The 23,738-nt window shown below is 43.8% G+C and overlaps 1 protein-coding gene across 2 annotated transcripts in view; it reads left to right on the top strand.

Moving 5' to 3' along the window:
- Positions 1-20,210, top strand: part of LOC133359068 (uncharacterized) — a 28,170-nt gene extending 7,960 nt beyond the window's left edge. For both annotated transcript variants that reach the window (XM_061577451.1, XM_061577450.1), the window contains exons 4-10: positions 7,246-7,361; positions 7,893-8,003; positions 9,771-9,837; positions 10,729-10,844; positions 12,460-12,570; positions 14,189-14,242; positions 17,826-20,210. In XM_061577451.1, coding sequence (XP_061433435.1) covers positions 7,246-7,361; positions 7,893-8,003; positions 9,771-9,837; positions 10,729-10,844; positions 12,460-12,570; positions 14,189-14,242; positions 17,826-17,956 — 706 coding nt within the window. In that variant the 3' untranslated portion in view covers positions 17,957-20,210. The remainder of the gene's footprint in view (positions 1-7,245; positions 7,362-7,892; positions 8,004-9,770; positions 9,838-10,728; positions 10,845-12,459; positions 12,571-14,188; positions 14,243-17,825) is intronic.
- Positions 20,211-23,738: the final 3,528 nt, after the last annotated feature.

Here is a 23,738-nt window from a genome sequence, read left to right as displayed (position 1 = left end):
CATGAGCTGTGCATGCAAAACGCTAATACAGGAGCAGAACAATGGGGGAGTTTGGAGGAGGAGAGCTTGTGCAGCGCAAACAGCATGGGTGGGGCAGCCAGTCAGCCAGCGCTAATGTAGGAGCAGACAATGGGGGCGAGAGAGGGGGGCAGAGATAGGGGGGGAAGGGGGGGTAGAGATGGGGGAGGGGACATTGTACCTCGCTACACACATACACACTGCTGACGGTAGAGGTTGACAAGAAAACACAAATTAAGTCATGACCCAAAGTAGTTGATGACATCTTTCCAATGATTGCTGAGTTTAAAACCGACTGATGAAGACCGCTTGTGTTGCGATTGAAACGTCGTGGGTTTTTTTTATATTATTTTCTAATTTTTTTTGTTATTTAATTAATATTTTATTTAATTAATATTTTTTATATATATTTTTTTATATCTACGTGACTTTACCGAAAGAACCAAGAATATAAATTCATGCTGTCGCGAAAGTTTTAAGTAAAAATTTTGGTATTCCATTCATGGAACTTGTTACATGACTTTTATTATGCTCATATTTGTCTTGAGGTCAACTTTACAACCATTTCGTTCAATTCTACTGTTGGTGGTTCATGTTTTAGTGACGATGTTATCAACCAATCTGAGTTGATTCATCTTTCCTCGTTCATGTTTATGCCTTTATTTCTCCAATACAGTTTTAAATATACGTTCTAATGCCATTGTGAAAAAATGTTTATCTCAGTAATAAATAATGGTGGAGCAGGGACAAAGTGATGACATGAAAGGCAATTGAGAGCAGGTCGGAATCTTTTTGGATGTGTACAGTATAGTAAACCCATAATAATCGCGGGTTTTATAATCGTGTTAAAAATATTCGCAGCCACAACTCCTGATGAGCCAACAAGAAGGAGTGACACATAGAGCAGCGGGGATCGCGAGAGCGCACGAGCTTTACCCCCCATGCGACGCTCTCCCCCTCTGAATCGGCCTTCGCCTGCCGCACCATTTACACGCCAGTGCTTGCCTTTACAAATTCTGAAATTACCTACGGTGTAATATTATTCTATTTTATACATTTTTCATATTTGCGCTCTTAAATATCTTTATGGTCATCATCATTAAAGGTAAGTTAAATAACAATACAATGTTTTCCTTAATATATTTTTAGAAACGCTGATAATTTCTTTAGATGGTCTTTATTGAAGAAGGTACGAACACACAAACAGCCAGAGACCCCAGCTTCTGCAGCCCCTCGCCCCTCGCCTCGACCCTTTATCCTTCTTCCGTGGCTCCCCCTTCTCCCGTGGCCACGTCCCCTTTCTGGAACCTTCCCATTAGTTCTCGATCCCCAATCCACACCTGTTCCCTTCTGCCACTTGGCCACGCCCCTATTATCGATCCTTCCTGTAGACCCCAGATCGTTCGCACTATCCGTTAATTACCCTAACATTACCCCCCGTGGCCCCTAGTCCCTTGCCATGCTAATTCCCCTGTCATTATCCCCCGTGACCGCTAGTCCTCTGTACTGTCTTTACATATGTATATTACCTATAAAAGTATTTTTTGTCTCTCTGTCTGCGCACGCCTTGTAACGCTTTTAACTGACAAACTGTTGGGTTTACGTTTCAACCAAGTACACAGATACAATGTGCTAAACCCCCGGACGAAAAAGCGTTATTTGTTTTTCCCCTCCGTCAAATGTAAACTAATGAAATAACTTTATAATAATTTGCATTATTACTATGCTAATTGCGGCGCCAAACCACGCATCTGCGCATGCGCAAAAACACTGACTCGCAGTTCCCCCTAGCAACACACACGGCCTCGCTCAGCGGCGATAGTGGAGAGGTTCTTCGATGCATTAAAAAGGCGAAAGAAACACAGAAGCACACACTGAAACACTGAGATAAATTCTGAACAGTGTGATGTCCTTTTCTCCCCCCCCACCCCAATGTGTGCAATTACTACTATAGAGTCAGACTCAGGGGCGGTTTCTTCATTAGGGCGATTGGGCGACGCACCACCAATGTCATTCAACCACAGAGTCACGCTAGCCGTCACTGTCAGCCTCTGGATATAGTCCAATCAGCGTCATGTCACGTTCTGTGGAGTACCGCCTCTTTTTGGGCGATTTCACTCGGGCTGAGAATCGCCCCGAGTGGCCCCATAGACTTACATTGAAAGATGGTTTTTTCGAACGGGGGCGCTCCAATGCATTTTCTATGGCTCCGGGAGGGCAAGCCCTAACGTGCTTACGTCATCATACGTGCTAACGTCATCATACGTAAGCACGTTTCATCCAACAATATCATTTATCGCCACCTAGTGGAATCTTCTTCTTGGTTCTTTCGGTAAAGTCACGTAGAAGGGAAGTAATAAAATAATAAAAATAAAACTAAATAAAATTATTCTCACGACGTTTCGGCCACAACGCAAGTTATTCTCACGACGTTTCGGCCACAACGTTCCACTCACTGGCATGGTGCAGTGTGCAGAGTAATGTATGGTGTCGTAATTGTATAGTAAATATATAGCAGTGTGATACACATTAGGGTGGGTAGAATAATACATAGTGTTATATTAAAATGGATAAGGCAGCAAATGCAGCAGCAGCAGCAACTGCAGCAGCAGCAGCAACTGCAGCAGCAGCAGCAACTGCAGCAGCAGCAACTGCAGCAGCAGCAGCAACTGCAGCAGCAGCAGCAGCAACTGCAGCTCCCTTTGATGCTGTTCATCCTGCATAATGCACATGCATATGTAGTACTAATCACATTCCTGCATTTCCCATAAATATGCTAAATTCCTCTTGATATGCAAATTCCTTTGTCAAGGCGCCCAGCTTATATATATGCTCCAAGCTCGTGTGCTGTTTCATTCAGACTCTGTCGCCTCGACGGACCTGGTTTTCACCTGAGGACGGCTGCTTGCGTTGTGGCCGAAACGTCGTGAGAATAATTTTATTATGTTTTATTTTTATTATTTTATTACTTCCCTTCTACGTGACTTTACCGAAAGAACCAAGAAGATGAATCCCTGCAGTCACGAAAGTTTTAAATCAAAATCTAGTGGAATCTTTAATAAAATAAACTTGAGTGGTTTGTTTTAATAGTGAGTATAGAAACAAACAAGATGTATTGTAAGAGTCACTTTATTTTTCATTAATATTAAAGAAGTGAAGTTGCCTTTACATGCTTAAGCTGTTAATTTATCCATTGCATGGGTGGACCTTATCCTTATCAATCATCCAGACATTTGCCCCCCCTGAGAGATTTTGCAGGAGCCGCCACTGGTCAGACTACACAATCCGTAAAGCTATCACACCAACTGTTGGGAAAGAACCATTTGAGGACCCAATCAAAACCATCACCCTGTCATACATAGCAGGGGTCACCAAAAATATTTAAAAAATCATGAGCAAACACAAGATCCAGGTTCGATTGAACACAGTACATAAAATGCGAGATCTGATCCCATCTGTGAAGGATGTAATACCGGCGTCTACAAACTAAACTGTGTCTGCTGCAGTAGTTACATTGGGGAAACTAAGCGACATGTCTTGGACCATGTTCGTGAACTGAAACACGGGAGGACCAATACCTCAGCCGTGGCTGATCATTGTTTTAATGCGGTTGGCTCACACGAAATACATTTCTCTAAGACGAAGGTACTTTGCAAACCCACTGGTTATCAACAAAGATTTGTTCATGAAGCCATCCATATATAAAGACATAGACACAATTTCAAGGGTCACTACTGACGATGCGCTCCCCAAATTTCACCAGGCTCACTGTTCATGAACTCTTGGACGTGCTTGCACAAAGGATAGTAACATCTCATCCTGTGTTCTTTGGAATCGGAATCAACCGAGACGATGGGTACAAACTTAGCAATCACTGGAAGGACGTTATTAACCAATTTAAGTAATAACTGGCTGTAATGTTTCCATTTTAGACCTGGCAGCCCTTTAATTGGTGGAAGCCCACTACCAGGACCATCACTATCCACCACTACCATCACCTCTTGCAGAAACTTCCCTTACATTAACATTAGCTACCCCGCCCATGCTGCTGACACTTGGGCTACGCCCATTTACGGTTTGCCTTTAGAGCCTACCCCCCTTTTCCTGATGATGACCGCTTGTGTTGCGATTGAAAAGTTTGAGTTTTTTGTAATTTTCTTTGAACCTATCTACGTGACTTTACTGAAAGACCCAAATAATATAGGTAGATACTACTATAAAGTCGGGAGAAACTACTGTAGAGTCGGTAGATACTACTACAGTCATTAGACACTACTGTAGAGTAAATAAATACTACTGTAGAGTCAGTGGATACTACTGTAGAGTTAGTAGATACTATTGTATAGTCGGTAGATACTACTGTAGACTCAGTAGATACGAATATAGAGTCAATAGATACTACTGCAGAGTCGGTAGTTCCTACTGTAGTGACGTCGTTGGATGTCACGGTGTGAAGCCGGCCTGGGAGAGGCACGGCACGCGATGTATTGACATTGCGGACACCATTGAAGGTGGATGCAGTACCGTCCCAAGCGGGGCTCGGGGAGCACTGACCGACAACATTGGATAGCACCATGCTCGGCACGCAGTGCCAGCCCCTACAGGATAGGGTGCGAGGGTGACGGCGACGGAACGGGGTTGCAAGGGGCCATGGCACTCTGGTTGACCCCGGACGCCCAGAGGACACGTGACCGGTTGTGTCTACCCGGGGACCCCCAAAGGGAGGATGGGGGACCACGTGTCTAGTTGGAAATCCTCCTCGAGGATTCGAGAAGGTGGTCGTGCCTTGGGGCAGAGCGAGCCCCACCACACAGGATATAAGCTGGGCCCCCAGTGGGACCGGGGGCGGTTGTTAACCTGAAGAGTCTACGTTCTACGTTCGACGTCGGAGAAGAGTCACCAACACGTGGACTGGGACCCGACCTGGGGTCCGGTCCATTGTAGCCAGTTCTGGTGTAATTAGTGTAGATAACCTGGTGGATCACCATCCTAGGATGTTATCTGGTAAAGGGGCAGTTACCCCTTTGTGTTAGTGTGTTGGTGTTAATAAATGTGTTGCCTCCAAGAGTACGTCTGAGTCTCCGTTTGAGCCCACTACACTACTGCAGAGTCGGCAGTTACTACTGTCAAGTCGGTAGATACTACTGTAGAGTCGATAGCTACTACTGTAGATGCAATAGATATTACTGTAGAGTCAGTAGATACTATTGTAGAGTTGGTAGGATACTACTACAGTCAATAGATACTACTGTAGACTCAGTAGATACTACTATAGAGTCAATAGATACTCCTGTAGGGACGGTAGATACTACTGTAGAGTCGGTAGATACTACTGTAGAGTCGGTAGACACTACTGTGGAGTCAATATATATTACTGTAGAGTCGGTAGATACTATTGTAGAGTCGGTAGGATACTACTACAGTCAGTAGATACTAGTGTAGACTCAGTAGATAATACTATAGAGTCAATATATACTACTGTAGGGACGGTAGATACTACTGTAGAGTCGGTAGGTATTACTGCAGTCAGTAGATACTACTGCAGACTCAGTAGATACTACTATGGAGTCAATAGATACTACTGTAGAGTCAGTAGTTACAACTGCAGAGTCGGTATATTACTATAGTATAATCGGTAGATACTACTGTACAGTCGGTTGATACTACTACAGAGTCAGTAGATACTACTATAGGGGTAAGTAGATACTAGATACTACTACACTCAGTAGATACCACTACAGTTAGTAGATACTACTACTACTACCACGGTCAGTAGATGCTGTCAGCTATGGCTGCAAAGTTTGGTCGTACATGTTATGTATATCGTTTATTATTTAAATTTGAATAACAGTTCCTATGAACACTGTTACATTGTTTTAATAGCTTTATTTTGTTGATTTCGAAAGCGTTTTGGTTTAGCCATATTTGTTTGTTGTAGTACAGAGTTAGACTGATAACTTTAATTTAAATTGTCTTATGGTTGTTATTGTTTGACTTGCATCCCACTGGGATTTTTGCGCACAGCGTTGATATACGGTACTTTTTCTGGAAGACTTTTTTTTCCTGGATTTTTATGTTGCGAGTAGTCACTTTAAGATGTTTCTTGTTCATGTTTTTGTTTGTTGCGGTTGCACCCGATTCAAGAGCTGCATGGCTCACAGGGATATACCTAATAAAACTGAAACTGAGATACTACTACAGTCAATATATACTACTATACAGTCAGTAGCTACTACTATAGTCAGTAGAAACTACTGTAGAGTCAGTAGATACTACTGTAGAGTCCGTAGATACTACTGTAGACTCACTAGTTACTACTATAGAATCACTAGATGCTACTTTCGAGTCAGTAGATACTACTACTGTCAGTATATACTACTACGGTCAGTATATGCTACTATATAGTCAGTGGATACTACTATAGTCAGATACTACTGTAGAGTCAGTGGATACAACCATAGAGTCAGTAGATACTACTGTAGAGCCAGATACTATTTTAGAGGCAATAGATACTACTGTATAGTCACTAGATACTACTTTCGAATCACTAGATGCTATTTTAGAGTCAGTAGGTACTACCATAGAGTCACTAGATACTACTGACTATTGTATGTAGGGTGGGTAGGTATCTATGCCTCCAAAATAAAAAATGGCTGGGGGGGGGGGTAAAAAGATTTTTGGAGGGGGGAGTCGACATTTTTTGGAAACCTTTTAGATCAACTATGTACCCCCACTTTCTATTACTTTTTTATTCAGGACTTCTGCAGGTCTCTTATAATTTTGTTGACGGGAAAATGGACAGACAAACGGAACGCCGGGCTTTCACAATAGCTTAGTATTTGTGTATGTATATGTTATGTTTTTAAGAGAAGACAAGTTTTTAAATATAGTTTCCCCCCGGGCAACGCCAGGTACTTCCTGCTAGTAGTTTATATGTTTATGTTTAAAGGTAATATGTTTATGCTCTTAACCCTGTTTTCCTCATAAGCTTTAAGTATTAATATTCACTGATTTAGTATTTGCGCCATTCCCCAGGAACGAAACCCCACGAACATTAAGGGTTTACTGTATATACAACTTTCCCAGCTGATCTGAAATTGGTAAGCTCTCCCAAAGCCATAAATTACTAATACAACAATGACTAATGCAGTGGGGTCTTCAATTATGCGCCAGTATTGATCACTTTCCAAGTTTATATTTGAATTGTGCGTGTGTTATTTTTTACAGATTTGACTTCACTGTCGTCAAGCCATTGATAAACATTCTGAACATGCTGAGTGTGGAGCACACCGAGAAGGAGAAAGTGGACGTTAAGGAGGCCTTTCTGCGGCAGGGAGGTGCAGGTGTGTAGACAGCGTCCGCTGTGTGGGAGCGTTACTGAGACAGCTCTGCAGGGACGTGCACCGTCCTCAAGAGTTTATCTGGAATATCGCCCCCAGCTCTCACTTCAGCTGTCGCTTCATTTATTGCTTCATCTATCGCTTCATAAATCGCTTTATCTATCGCTTTATCTATCACGTCATCTATCGCTTCATCAGTTCATGAGGACATGTTATTTCTCATGCTCGCAAAATATGCGTAAAATATTTTAAACATAGTATGTAAATGACATGCAAATTATATACTAAACTGCCTTTCGACTTATACAACAAGTTAAGCAAAACAAGGAAAATAAAACAAGATTGTAATAATTAGACAGTTCGATTATTGGATCACATTATGACCCTGACATTCCACGGAAATTAATTTCTACATACCTTCTGTATATTATACTCGTTCATACAAACACATTCAGTTATCGTTGCTGCTGTGCGCCTGTAATACGAGCATGTTGCAGTGTTCACCGCCTTACAAGAGCCACATGTGCTTCCTAGAGCTGCTCAAGAAGATCCAGGACACTCCCACCCAAGATGACTCTGAGATCCCTCTCCAAATCGTCACTGAGATCATGTTCCAAATGCTGATGACTTACACTGTGGACGTTAGTGAGTACCTGTGCTACGACTACACATTATGTACTCTGCTAAGTGGATCTGCACAAACACGGCCTTCATTCGACAGGGCAGCTCACCAGTCGTGTTACCATGAGTTCTGGTAATGTCATTTTTGGCAGTGCCAATGATGATTCATTATAACAGACCAATCAGTCTTGTATCAAACTATGCTAGACTACATAATTATGATTATTTAATGTAGTTTTTCATGTTGTTTATTTTTCCTCACCAACAAGACTTGCACATCTGCACTTACTTACCTCATACTTATATTTTAACCTAAAAATATCCAAAGTTATGATTTATAAATCTCGTTCGCACATGTCCGTCCATCTGTCTGGCATACAACTGAAAAAAAAATCTCTTGCCGAGGACATTCCCTGGAAATTGTGTAAAAGTTGTGTGAATATACATAAGAAATATATACAATTTTGCTATCTTTGAATTAACTTGCTGAGACAGAAAAACAAGTTTAATATTTTGTGGTTGTGATTATAATGTGTTGATTATTGTCGTTATAATGGTTGTGGTTATGGTTGCAGTTATGAAGTGATTATGGGTGTGGTTGTAATGTGGTTGTGGTTATAATAGGGTTATGGTTTGGTTATGTTGGGTTGTGGTTTGTGCCTATTGTGGTTATAATGTGGTAGTTATGGTTGTGGTTTTAATGTGTTATGGTTGTAGGTATATTGTGGGTGTGTCATGGCTTTGATTTTGGTTATTTTGTGGTTTTGTGAATATAATGTGGATCTGTTTATAATGTGCCTGTCGTGGTTAAATTGTGGTTGTGATTATATTCTGGCTGTTGTAATGTTGCGGTTATGCTTGTGGTTATGATTGCGATAAGAATGTGCGGGGAGCAGTAGTGTAGCGGTTAGCATGCTGCGCTTTAAACCTGACCACCTGAGTTCGATTCCCACTTATGATCAAACACCAATGATGATTATCTTAAATTAGTCCTGGGCCTCTTCTAGGTCGACTCAGCCTCAAATACGTACCTGGTGCTATGTGTAAGCATGGCCACTATGGAGAAAGAGGTAGCAGGGCGTGGTGCTGGTCATCTCACTCCCTCGTGTGCCTTCATGACCTTCACAGGCGCTCGCTACCTGCACTTGCCCCAACAGTCTGTGTGGGCTTAAAACGGGAAATCCTTGTTTTTGTCTTGGGTTAGAATGTTGTTTGTGGTTTTCATGCAGATGTTGATATGGTTGTGCTTATACTGCGACTGTTATAGTTGTTTTAGTTTTAATGTGGCTATTATGATTGTGGTTGTAGTTGCAGTTATTAAGATTGTGGTTATATTGTGGATATTATTGTGTAAAATAGATTAATAGCTGGTGCTAAGAATTAGATTTGTGGTGTTGATAGTGACATTAATATTGTTGTTGATAGGTAATTGTTGATGTTGATATATTGTTGATCTTGATATGAACAATAATCGTATTGTTGTTGATGTTCATACGTCATTATTGTTGATATTATTGGTTTTTGGTATGTCAAATCATTGTTTGTGTTGATGTTGTAATGTTTTATTATTGTTCATGATGGTGTACTTTATATGAAATGCAACATTAGCACTTCATCTTATTTCACTTGACAGCTACATCATCAAGATGTCGCATGTGTCACTATGCACGGAATATATATAAGTTCTCTTATAAAATAACATGACTCCATGGGATGTTATTTTCTTCATAATTGAACTTTGCCGTCTGTGCTGGTGGTTAAACATGACAGTGTGTGTTTCGTTTATCACAGGTGCAAAACTAGAGAAAGAGATTGAAGACATTTACACAGATTTAATTCCGCTGATGACTTTTGCCAGGTGAGGAGTCGACCACCTCAGGGTTCGTCACAGACATCGAGGGATGCCGGCAGGGTCTGGCTTGGCATCAGGCAGACACACAGATTGAACACCCCACATGACTCACGGAAAAAATGTACAACAGCTGTATGGGTCTAAAATAGTTTTTGCTTCATTGTGGTGAACCCCAGGGCATCACTATCCGTTGGAATCATGTGACTTATGACATCCATAATTTACAAATGTGCTCAGTGATCCAAATCTAGAGCTTGTCAGCACAAATTCAGATTCTTCCATCGTCTTTCCAATTTGGATGCAACTGAGACCTTGTAACTAGTAATGAGATCGCTTATTCCTTTTGAAGGAAGCAGCATTAGATGTGTGCCCATGGGAGGTGTGTAATAATAATAATAATAGTTCAATTTGTAACGCGCGCAAATTTGCAGACGTATTGGCCGCAACTCAGAGGCGCGGAGCCAAGCTCAGAGTCGCTCAAAAGCATGATTGTAGAGGTAAGTGTAGGCAGGCGACATCCTGTGCATGGTGCACACGACTCCTGCAGCTCTAAACTGAGAGAGCCTGAGTGGCAATCCGCAGCACGCTGTGTGCATCAATAGGTGCAAGTTTAATTGTTGCTTCATTTAGTCATTGACTATGCTTCTTAGAATGCACGCCTAAAGCAGTCGTTTCATGTAAACTTGAGCTAATGCGCAAATCATCTCCAAGAGAGGAATTGCAACACATTCTATTTAACATGAATCATTTTCATTCGCTTTGGCATTTACAGTATTGATTTAAACCAACATGTATTGTTCATATGTGTTAATGGGAATGGTCATGTGTGTCAGGCAGAATAAGCTATTTGGAATCATCATGGTGGTAATAACATTGTGGGGTGGCATTTATTTACAGCTTTGACCATTCTACGGTAAAGGCCCTGCAAACTATATGGAACAAGTTGAATGCCGTCCTTTCAGTGGAGAAGAGACTTCTTGCCAAAGCGGCTTTTCTTCGTGCAGGGGGACCAGGTGTGTACCAATATTTCTCATATTTACCAATTTGTCAAATTAGACGTTTTAGAAAGACAGCTCCTAGACTGGAATCAACTTAAAAGGGTCTCTCCAGCAGGGCGTGGCACGTACAGCAAGCATACTGATGGGTAGTTAACTGTTACAGAAAAGCCATCCACAAACCATTCCAGGAATGCATCCAGCCTCTGTAGAATTATTTTTGTTTATCAATATTTTTCTAGATTTCATTGCAGCCAAACGTCAGGCCCCAGTGTATCTGTTGATGCCTCTGGCATCATGTGACAGCCATGCCTTGAAAACCAGTTCACTAAGCTGCTCAAGTAAATTAGTACAGGATGCCCATTGGTTGTTTAATCACCCTAACCCCTTTCTATTTGGTGTTGTTATACTTAACTCGCCAGTGCAATGCTTAGCTCTTTCGAGCACTTAGACGTTTCCTCAGGGGAATTCAATATACAATTCACGTTTTACACTTACAAATATCTACATTAAATGTAAGTATATCAAGTGTAGAATTACTAAACGAGATGTTTTATCTTAATACTTAAATTGGTGTAGGCAACACGACGATTAATACTCTATTTTTGAATTAGGCCATATAATGATCTGAACAAATGTGTTGGGTGGTGGAGGGTTATGACACATTTATAAATAACGCGATCTGCCCCAAAAATCTATATTATGAAATGTGTGTTGTTAAGACACATCACCTCCTAACACAGCCAAAGGAATTGCATTGTCACGTGTATAAGCTTTAAGGTCTCAATTATTATTGTTACAACTCACTGGTGAATTGACCAACAATCCTCACAACCAAATTTAGCAATTAGATACAATGTTTCATTTGAAACTGCTTCAAACATCAACTTGACGATGCAGGAAGTCAAGATAACAATCCAGGAAGTCATAATTTCTCACTTTAAGATCATGCTTATCCCTCACATTAACATAGCCACTTCCGTGCCCTTGTTTAGGAGGCCGCTCTTCTGTCTTACAGTTACATGCTAATTTCTCACATTAACATCACTAGCCACAGCCACTTCTTTATAACCCTTGAGCTACACCCAATTCAAATCTTTTAAAACAGTCTTCCTCTGCAGCAGACTTTGCTTTCCCACCTGATGACGGACGCTTGTGTTGCGCCCGAAACGTCGTGATTTATTTTATTTTATACCTACGTGATTTTACCGAAAGAACAATAGAGTATGGATTCCTGCAGTCACGAAAGCTTCCAATCAAGCCATAACACTTATTGAAGAAACCAGATGAGGTGGCACAGTTACTCTTAACTCCCTGGATTGGTGTGTTACTTCCTGGATCTTGTCTTGATGATGTTGGACATAGTTTAAAATAAAATATCATATCGAATCGCTAAATTTGGTTGGAAGTATTTTTTTTCAACTTATCGGTGAGTTGAAACAATTATGATTTATGTGTTAAACACTTGTACAAGTGATGAGTAATTTATTTGGCAGTATCAGGTGATGGACGGTTCATATAACAGATTTGGTCACATCATTGTGGCCTAACCCAAAAATGTTATAATGGCAATTAGATATTTTATCCTTTACCAAGAGCACCTTGCATAACCACGCTCTATTCCCATTTTCAGAACTGTTCAAGGAAATGCAAAAGTGCCTACAAAGTGACGCTGTGGAAAACGGACTTTTGGAAGTGATGATGGACATTTATACACTGATGATGGATTTTACTTTCACATCGAGTAAGTGATACTTGTTCTGCCTGTTGTCATCTCTGCCGGAAGGATGTATACACACCACCATGCTCCCATATTAGCCAATTTAGGCATAGGTCAGGGGATATTTAACTTCCAGATCACCATCTGCGCACTGCTTGGCAAAAAGTCGAGAGATGCATGGTTGTAGTTTTTAGTCTTGCCTTTTCAACAGTTATCTTTTTTTGAGTGAACGTGTTGTATATGACTCTGATTTTATGCATGTTTACCTTTACAGCCTTCACTCTTTGTATTCAACAATGTCCTGTATTTATTTTAATTGGTTATCATGACTGAAGTGCAGTCATAATGCCACGTAATATATGGTTGTTGTTCAAACTAGTTGAGCTATGAGTTGCTCATGTGGGTCTCCTTCAAAGCAGTCTCCGCCCCCACTCATGTGTAGTGAGTCATTTCGGAGACCCTAATAATAGGAGGCACATACTTTTATTATACACTTAAACACTTATGTTCATACACGGTATAACTACAGATGGGTCAGGACAGCCGGCACGCTGCCTGACCCATGACGCCTGACCCACGACGCCGAGGAGACCAAGACGTAGCACGGCGGGTTCCATTCCAAACGACAGCCTCAATCCCGCCTCGGGGACCTCCCTTTTATGCCCCCCAACGTGGCCTGGCTCCGCCCTCGGCCACGCCCCCTTCTGGAAACTACCAGAAGGTTATTGGCTATACCCCACGTGTCCCCTCTGTCACCTTTGCCCTACATCCCTTACCTCGGCCTATCACGTGTCCTGTTGGCCGACCGGGCTGTTACGCCCTCAGATGTTCCTCTCTGCCAGCAACCAGCGCTGCTCACCCTAGTGACCCATTCCATGGCATTGCATGCTCTGCTACACCCACAATTCCCCTCTCTGTCAGTAACCAGCACTATGCGCCGTAGCGACCCATTCTATGTCACTACACAGGCATCACTTCCAGCCGTCGCGTAGCTTCCAGGCTCCGTGCTGGCAGCTCCCAGCCCAAGTCTCTCAGTGGCCTCATCATATTGCTTTCATGTCCTCTGTGTCCTTATGGTGAGCTCCTTTCAAGGATAAGTTTACCTTAGGCAACACCAAGATGGCAATGAATGCTGCTAGTAAGCAGGGTGTGCGAGGGCTGCGATGTTGTAGGGAGCAAAAGAGCATTGCGCACGCTCGTCTGTGCGAGCTGCCATACTGACGTGGAGGAGGCCACGGTGCCTCCCTCTTTGGAGTGCACCGCCTGCGTTTCAGTCGGGGAGAGGATACGCAGTGGTGGGTACCAGGGACCCAACCTTGACTTGGCACAAAGCACATTGCGTTTCTCTTATTTCACCGCACACACTGAGTGGAATGAACCTCACATGTCATTAGCCAATCTGAGATGGTCAATACTTCCCAATTCCTGTTCCTACCTTACTCTAATTATGCAAAATATTCATTTACAGTGACTGACTTTATGCATTTACATAATAAGGCCTTAATACATCTATATATAGAAATTATCAAATCCATTTATTATTAACAATTCGCTACTTTAAAAATGCATGAAGAAAGCAGTAAAAATACAAATAATGTCAGGCGGGGAGAAATACTCAGTTCATTTTGTTTTGCCATTTCAGTTCAAGCACATCATGAAAATGAAGATACGTTTCCAGAACCTGAAGAAATTAAAGGTATTTTTCATGCTTTAGCTGCACTGTTCACTAGCCTTTAAGCCATTTTTATTGCAGTTACGGAACACAGTACCAACAGCCTCTATGTTGTCTAAGGGAAATTGGATAACAATTGTTAATTAGGTATCAGGTTGTTGCAAGTGATTAGAGCTATGACACCTCCAGAAAATATTCTTGATGATATGATGTAGTCTATACTTAGATCATTCTTCAGTCGGCTCTGATAATGTAGCTGCATGACTCTGTGAACTGGCTCAGTGACAAGAACACAGCCCACCAGCCATGCGCTGGACCCACTGGTGTCATCGGACTTCACCAAACAGGCTGCTTCCCAATGGCAATGGCGTGGGGAGGCCTAATAATTAGATTACCACCTTCATCAAGAGCCATAATCTCTACACTGCTGGATGAATAACTCTCCACGCCGTCACCATCCCACATGGTCCCGTGATGCCACAATCTTCCACGCTCCTGCATATGACCTGATACCACTCAATACTCTCAGCAAGGTTATCTCCTTTGGCTGCTGTTCTGTCACCAGTCTCGTCCAGTGTCTATAATTTGTATTTGTTCTCTGATCCACGTGTTCCTGTGTCAGTGTTATTCCAAGCATAATCATTCACATCGTTGCGGATAATATAAGTAGAAAATAGATGAGCAGATAATGTCTCCTTCATATATCTGTTTCCACTTAAAAAATACTTTTTTTCATCTAGTTTTATCTTTGTATTCTTCACACTGCAAATGATTGTGTCAAACTATAGGATCAATTTCTTAAAGAGGGGTTTCTTACCTATAAAATGTAGCAGTTCACAAGCACTGATTGAAGCAAGTCTCACTTTATAGACGAGACACTATGTCAAACCAAGTCCAGCGTTTGCTTTAACTTAATCAGTGCTGTACTCCCAGAATGTCACGTGGCTTATGTGTTGTGTAAGACTTTGTTTAAGTAGAGAGACGGATATGAAGCGTACTGTTTGCTTATCTATTTTGTCTAAGCTAAATGCATTTGAGCAGATTTTTATGTATTTAATGTCCAAAAGATCTACCAAAAAACTATCCTTAGTATGAATGACATGGCAATGCATGTTCCAAATACGTTTAGCCCAGAAAACTGTATGACAAAAGCCACTGATCCAGGTTGACCAAAAGGGACTATTTTTTGCAAACATGCTATCTCCTCAAATACACAGTCTCATTGCTATCAGGAGTGAACATGAAATCAGCATGCGTGGATGTTAAGTGAATGTTTTATTGATGGAATGTGATATATAAATGGCGTAGGGAGGTCTTCATCCAGCAGTGGATTGATCGTGGCTGATAATGACGATATTGAAAGACGTAAGTGCGTATTTCGAATAAGTTATTGTTGGGGACTTTTTAACGGGTTACCGGACAGGAACCCTAATAAAGGGGCAGCTCTTTCACAGGGGCAGTGCCTCATTGTGGGGGGTACCTGCCATGGCTCCAGCATACATTTTTGCTGCCACTGGCCACAGGTAGGTTGGCAAAACATATCTAGTTTAAAAAAATGGTGTTTATTATAAATATATCCTGATATATTTTACTGAATGACACCAGAGCTAAAACAATGCATACCTTCCAAGCCAGCTCAGAACAGATTATCCCGAACAGCTTGTGCAAAGCGTGACCATTTTTGAGTTTCAGACTTCACCAGAACGGTGGTAGACATCTTCTAGTGACCGTGTACGCTTATAGCAGCAGCAGCAGCAGCAACCCGCTCACCCACAGAACAACAAAGCATGAGATACATCAAGGCACCGTGCTGACACCAGCAGTGCACTCTCAACAGAGGTGCTGGCATGAGGGCTGCCCTGCTGTGTTCTGGCAATGAGTTATCAGTCATGACTACAGGGTGTACAGCTGAGCTTCCTAGTGCAAGGGATCATTTGTGTAATTTCACATTTGTAAAATTAACACATTTCATCCCAATTATGTATTTTAATAACTGGAATTCTATGTTTCATTCCAACAAATGGTTAAGTTTTTTAATGGCTTGTACTTCATAATGACTTTCACAGCATTGGCATAATTGTGCATAGCTCATATTACTCATGCTGTACAACAGTTTGACAACCACCAATCTAAAGGAATATGAGCGACCGTATAACCCCATTTCCAAGACAGGCATGGCTAGCGATAGCTGTGCCCATTGGAGAGCATGCCCACATTACCTATTGAGAGCAGTGGAAATACGTAACACGGTATAGGCTATGCTGGAAAGTTATTGCTGCATTGTAGATATATGTAACTGTTTACTTTCCCATGGGTGTGCAAGCGTGGTGCAGTCATACATTGTGCGTTTCACAAATTATTAAGCGTGCATTTACCGCACCGACATTGCATCCTTGACCTACGCCGCGTGCAGTAATGCTGCTGTGTGATGTGGCAGAGGCTCTTCAAGTCATGCATGTGCAGTAACAGCCGTATCTGATTTAAATGTCTACGATCAAGTCACCCTCAATGCACCCAATCTCATCGGATCTCGGACGTTTAACAGGCTTGAGCCTGGTTAGTATTCTGGTGGGAGACTACCTGGAAATATGCCAGATGATGTAGACTTGGGTTGTAAGGTGATTAGGAGATAGCAGTACATCAATAGACAGTTAAATCCATCTGTGCAGAGCTTTAGGCATTACTTCCCTGTATGTATGGGTTATCTGCAGGTATTCTGGTTTCTTCCCAAATGTTAAACAGCCATTAACAGAATTGGCTAAACATCAAATGCAGGACTTTTCTAAAAACGTCTTAATACTCAGCTTTTCCTATGTGCATGGAGGACATTGTAGTTAAATTTCGATTTAAAGCTTTCGTGACTGCAGGGATTCATCTTCTTGGTTCTTTCGGTAAAGTCACGTAGAAGGGAAGTAATAAAATAATAAAAAATAAAACATAATAAAACAATTCTCACGACGTTTCGGCCACAACGCAAGCAGCCGTCCTCAGGTGAAAACCAGGTCCGTCGAGGCGACAGAGTCTGAATGAAAGAGCACACGAGCTTGGAGCATATATATAAGCTGGGCGCATTGACAAAGGAATTTGCATATCAAAAGGAATTTAGCATATTTATGGGAAATGCAGGAATGTGATTAGTACTGCATATGCATGTGCATTATGCAGGATTAACAGCATCAAAGGGAGCTGCAGTTACAGCAGCAGTAACTGCAGCTCCAAGCTCGTGTGCTCTTTCATTCAGACTCTGTCGCCTCGACGGACCTGGTTTTCACCTGAGGACGGCTGCTTGCGTTGTGGCCGAAACGTCGTGAGAATTGTTTTATTATGTTTTATTTTTTATTATTTTATTACTTCCCTTCTACGTGACTTTACCGAAAGAACCAAGAAGACATTGTAGTTATTTGCTGCAAAACAAAACTGCCATCATTTTTATTATAATAGCATTTTGAAGTTATGCAGTGGAAATCAAATGTAAACATTTTGGCTGATACTTCCTGCTCACAACACACATTCGAGTGCACACCATTGTCTCCAACCAGTCTTCAAATGCACGACACGTCTGGATGTGCTGTAATTCATTAACAACAAGTATATCTCCGTTTTTCAGCTCAGAAATGGCATCATGTGTTTAAAGACATTCTCCGCCGAGTGCCAAGACTATTACGACACAGGCAACGCGGCGCACCCTCAAGGACGGGCACAGACGGCGTTATCGGAGGAACGCATACTCAAGAGTGAATGAAACTAATTCTTGTTGACCACGCTTAATAACAATTTGCTCCTATAATGAGCCAAGAATGTGTCCCGCGTGTGACGTCACTCCACATGGACCAGCCCCCCTCATTAATAATCATGAGCAGTTAATGTCACTCCACATCGAACAGCCCCCCTCATTAATAATCATGAGCAGTTAACGTCACTCCACATCGAACAGCCCCCCTCATTAATAATCATGAACAGGTGACGTCCTCCAAATGGACACAACCCCTCCATTAATAATAATTAGCGGGTGACGTCTCTCCATATGGGGGGGCAAGGCACCTCCTCCCCCCTCCTCAGCGTTAACTTACAACCCTCACTCCAAAGGCAGAACCCTCACGTCACGCAATCTCCATAACGCTGTTGAGACATAGAAGTAAAAAGGGCGTCATGATGAACAAGGATTTATAACCTTTAAATGAAATAATTCTGTGTCACCGCGGCCGTACAAAATACACACGAATTTATGGAATGAATATCACGTCGCGGTCTGCTTTTCACTTGCAAGTTCCAGATTTACTGCAATACACCCGTCCTTTGACGGGCAAAAGGCTAGTTAATATTAATCACTTAACAGCCATTGCTTAATATTAATTACTTAAGCATTGCTATGTAGCTTTATTTGCACAATTCTCTCAGTTTTTAAACTAAACTTGTATTTACCAGGTAAAGCCCGCGGAGCTATTGCCTTCTTTTCAGAGTTGATCTAGCCACGCATCGTAGGAGCCACAATCTCAATGCACGTTTCTAAATATGAAGGGCCATACCGTAGTCCTCATATAATTATCCACATGACCGCAGGGACTACATACAATTTCTGTCAGGATCAGGATCGAATCCATGCGCTCCTGCATACCAGCCGAGGGAAATAACATCACCACCGCGTGATTGTGCTTTCATTTGAATGAAGCCACTTATGTAATAGATATTCCAATATATTATGACACATGCAGATGTTACATGTAAATGTCCATTCAATGTGTATGCAAATACAATAAAACATGATTAATCTGGGGTGATATGGTGGACGGGTTTCGCCCATCCTAGAATCTGTGGTGTACTGTGGGAATAACTTATACGGTTCCCAAACCTATACAACTCCAAAAATCCGTGAAAATTTAACGGATGTTAGTCATGTTTAGTCACCTGGCGAAAAACTCCAAAATCCGTGTATATTTAATTTTAGGAGTTACTGAACAACAATTAATGCCACATTGCAGCGTGAGCTCACAGCATGTGCTGCAGCTGGCGGGTGCTTGTAAGCCATGCAGCGAGACTGTGTGATGCCGCCGCCGCGAAGCCGCTCGGCGGGCGCCCCATCTACGACCTCGCCACCACCAAGCGACAGGGCCGACCCCGCTTACCCCTCACCGCCCCCCACATAAACACACCCTCACACATTTCCCCCCCCCATAGAGCTCCGAGGGGAAGTCACCTGGCCGGCAGGTTTTCACCCGAAAGCCCTCGAAGGGATAATCTTCACGGTTTCCTGCGGCCAGGGAATTGGGTGACCTCCCCCGATGCTAATTCGCACCGCGGCGCTGTGACCTGGGTTGAGATTGCATGGTCACGGCGGAGGGCTGTCCAGCCACCACGGTTGAAACGCACCCCCACACACGTATCGGCAAGGCAGGCAGGGGTCCACAGCCACGAACGAAGTGGAAGCCAAGGGGGGTGGCTGATTGGCGTGGCAGGTGTGCGCGGCGACTGCCGCCGTGCAGCAGACCGCGGCGAGCCTGTGTTGCGGAAACCGCATTCGATTAGCATAGCAAAGGTGCCCGTGGACCACCGCCGGCGCCGCAATCGGCGGGGGACCCATTGTTAGGGAAACTGGGAATGCGGCTGAACGGACGCGGCAACCTGATTGGCCGAGAGGGTCCTCGGGTCGGAGTTCTTTGATGTAGGTTAAGGATAAAGGGAGGGCACAGAGGGGTAAAGCGTTCTCTTGCTCCAAAAGTCAGCCCTCGGGACGGTCTCCAGCTCGGCCACTCAAACGTCCGTGTGACGCGTCGAGGTGAGCGGCGAGGACGAGACCAACGGAGCGCCGTGCGCATCTAACCATGAGTAAGAGGTAAAAGAGTATTGGGATTGAGGCTAGAAAAACCAAACCTGCTGAGAGCCTATCAAATTAGATAAATCGGGTACAGACCCTTGGGCGATAGTATAGGCCTGCCTTGCCGATCTCTACTGACCCAACAGTGAATCCCAGTCGGCCGAGAATAAATCATTAATAACCCACCGCAGCCTCGTGTGGTTTGGACGAGCGGGTGAAAGCGCGTGGTGCTGTGTGTGTGTGTGCGCTCGTAATGGGGGTTTTCGGTGTTTCCAAGGTTGTACGCTCCGTTCTGTCACCGTGGAGACTTGTGCTGTGTGAGGGCTCACATCCACCGTAAATACCTGTTCCACGGCCCCTTTAAACGAGCGTTATCACCCGCTCGCGGCGGCCGCGCGTGCGAGCAACGTCATTCGCCCTCCGACCCCTGACCCCCCGTTCAGAGCGTGTGATTGCTGCACGGGGCTGTGTGAGGGGAGGCGTCGCGTTTGATTGGCGGAGAGGCAACGCAGTGTTTACAGGCGTATGGGAGCCGGCGACGAGCCATGCCTCTCTCGTGAACCCGCGGAGGTGCGACCCAGGGAGGGGAACCGTCGGGCGACAGCCCTTACTCCGCGAGCGATGAGCCCAGCGGCGGCAGCAGCTGTTCGCATAACAGCGAAGGGTCGGGAAACAGCGGGACCCCTGCAGTCGGCGCGCAGCAGGGAGAGACCTCGGGGGCCAGCGGCCTCAACAATCTCCTCGAGCTCTGCACTGAAATCTCCGCCAGGTTGGGGTCCCGCTGCTTGACCCCTCCCCTCACCCAGCGCCAGCAGCAGCCCCAGCACGAGGGAGCGGCCCCCAGCGCGAGGGAGCGGCCCCCAGCTCACACAGCCGCTAGGACTGCGGCACCGTCTCCTACCTAGCGGTGCCATTACCCCTGCAGTAGCACCGCGCGTGAACTTCCTCACGCTCCGACGCGTTTGATCGGCAATGTAGAGTTGTAGCACCGTGAGGAAGTGATGCTGCTCAATCTCGGACGCCCTTTCTGTGAATCAACATTGGCGATGAGTCACAACGGGACATTGTGTACCTATGTACAGATGTGTGGGTACAGATACACAGTGAAGCTGCATGATCTCCCTTATCTACCTGCATACAGGTGTGTGTGTGTGAGTACAAACACACTGTAGCTTTATGATCTTCCTCATGTACCTGTGTACAGGTGCGTAGCCATAGCGTGTAATATCTAACCCTGGTCTGCCCTCCATCATTCCTTAAACAACCCACGTTGACCAGCGAGGTGAAGTACAGTATAGTCAAACAACCCCCATGATCAACATGGACTGGAGATGCCTTCTGTGGTGTCATGCTAAATTGTGTAGTTTGTGAGAAAGAAGCCACAGTCGTGTTCCACGCGTGTTATACAATTCACTGCTTGATGAAGGCCTCCCATATGCCATGTTGTCATTGGGATTTTGACTATACTTCATTGCACTGGTCAGTGTGGGTTGTGAAGGAGACTCAACTCATCTATATTATTCAACAGGTAATTTAAACTGAGCTAGGAGCTTGTTTATATAGGTAGGAACATCAGGTTCCACACTGCCCACCAGGGATTATTTGTCTGTCTGTCGTGCATATTTGTCTGTCGTGCACGAATGCGCTGTCCAACCAAGTTCCTACCTGCCCACTCCGAAGGAACGTGTTAGAGGCGACCACCTTACACATGATAGCTCATCGAAGTGGTTTAAAACCCTTTATAGCAATCTATAGCTGCCAAATAATGTACACGTGTTTCAAAATAATGTACACACGTTTCAAAATAATGTACATGCGTGTTTCTACATAATGTACACATGTGGTTCTACATAATGTACACGAGTGTTTCTACATAATGTACATGTTTCCAAATAATGTATACCCGTATATTCTAAATAATGTACACGTGTTTCCAAATAATGTACACGTGTGTTTCTACATAATGTACACGTGTCTAAATAATGTACACGTGTGTTTCGACATAATGTACACGTGTTTCTACATAATGTACACGCGTGTTTCGACAATGTACCCGTGTTTCTACATAATGTACATGTGTTTCCAAATAATGTATACCCGTATATTTTAAACAATGAACACGTGTGTTTCTAAATAATGTATGTTTGTCTCTGCATAATGTACACGTGTGTTTCTACATAATATACACGTGTTTCTTCTTAATGTGCATGAGTGTTTCTATATGTCACGTGTTTCTACTGAATCTACATGCGTGTTTCTACATAATGTACACGTATTTCTACATACTGTACATACGTGTTTCTCTATAATGTACACGTGTTTCTACATAAGGTACACGTGTTTCTAAATAATGTATAGCCGGATTTTTAAAATAATGTACACGAGTGTTTATAAATAATGTACATGCGTGTTTCTAAATGCGGAGGGTAAAATCGGAGGACCAGGAGGACATTCCATGCGACCACCACGAGAACAGATCAATATTGGGCAATTAGAGAAAGCCATTGACTTAAGAGAAGTGGACTTGTGCAGGACACGTTACTGGAGGGGATTATGGCCAGTGGATGAGACTAATGATGGCATGGCAGCTAAATGACGCCTGAGAAGATGTCCACCGTGACCACAGAGCAATGAATTGGGTCATGTACGGGACCTGTATAGATTGTGGCATCACAAGAGCATGACTTATGGTGACGGATTGGGGAGGTGTGTATGTTGCAGGGGATAGGTCATGGCTGATGGTGCATCTTGATACAACAATCCTTGAGCTTGGAGAGAGTCCCACACAGCACGACGTGGGTGTTGTACTCCTGCCGGTAGCGCTGTCTCCTGCCAGGTTTGCCACTCCGTCAGCGTGCTGCACCATCGCTTGGTCGCGGTAGAGGAGCCAGGCTAACTCTGTACGCGTTCGTGTATTATGGATAAATAATTGTGCACGCATCACAAGTCAGGGCAGCAGTCGTAATTTCGCAAGCCGTCAGTCATGCGACTGCGAAGGGCCATGCTGCCACCTGTGTGTTGCCATCAACAGCTGAACGCGTCGTCAACATCATGATCCAAAGAGATGTCCCGGCATTGTGGGATGAGGGCTCCAGTATGGGAGCCCGCAGCAGGGATTGGCAACAAGTACCGCAATAGAAATTATGTGAACCTTGCCGCTGGTTTAAATGCCTCAGCAGGTCCTCAATCACTGCAGACAATGTCCTTTGAAACAACACTCACAGATGTTACTGGGCAAAGGCCCGGACTTGCCCCGTCTACTGTGTTCAAGCCCTTTTAACTGTCCACTTCTGGATGAGGGCCTTCCCATGCTGTGCGAATAGTGGAGTTATTCGACCATACCTCACCATGCTGGTTAATGCGGTTTCCTAAGCAACATTTATCGAAAATAATAGCAGTTATTCAAGTTAAAAAGTGAATTGGACACCTCGGTGAGTGTGGGTGGGGTGAGGGTGGGGTGAGGGTGGGGGGTGTAGATGTGGGGAACGAGAGCACGCCTCACCTTGGTGAGTGTGGGTGGGGTGAGGGTGGGAAGTGCAAACGTGTGGCGATAGAAGTACTGTACAACAGGGGATATTGTTACTTTTGTAGTGTCGTGACTACAGCCTCTACTGTGAGTGTAGACAGTTAAATGTCTCTATGGGTCGCGCCAGCTGCAGTGCTGGAGAGGCACCGGGTGCCCCAATTGGACGCGCTAAGGGCACGTGA

The sequence above is a fragment of the Lethenteron reissneri genome, chromosome 64, assembly GCF_015708825.2.
Source record: "Lethenteron reissneri isolate LAM-NWPU_2019-01 chromosome 64, ASM1570882v1, whole genome shotgun sequence".
NCBI lineage: Eukaryota > Metazoa > Chordata > Hyperoartia > Petromyzontiformes > Petromyzontidae > Lethenteron > Lethenteron reissneri.
The sequence above is the reverse complement of the archived record's forward strand: the minus strand, read 5'-3'. Positions and strand labels throughout refer to the sequence as shown.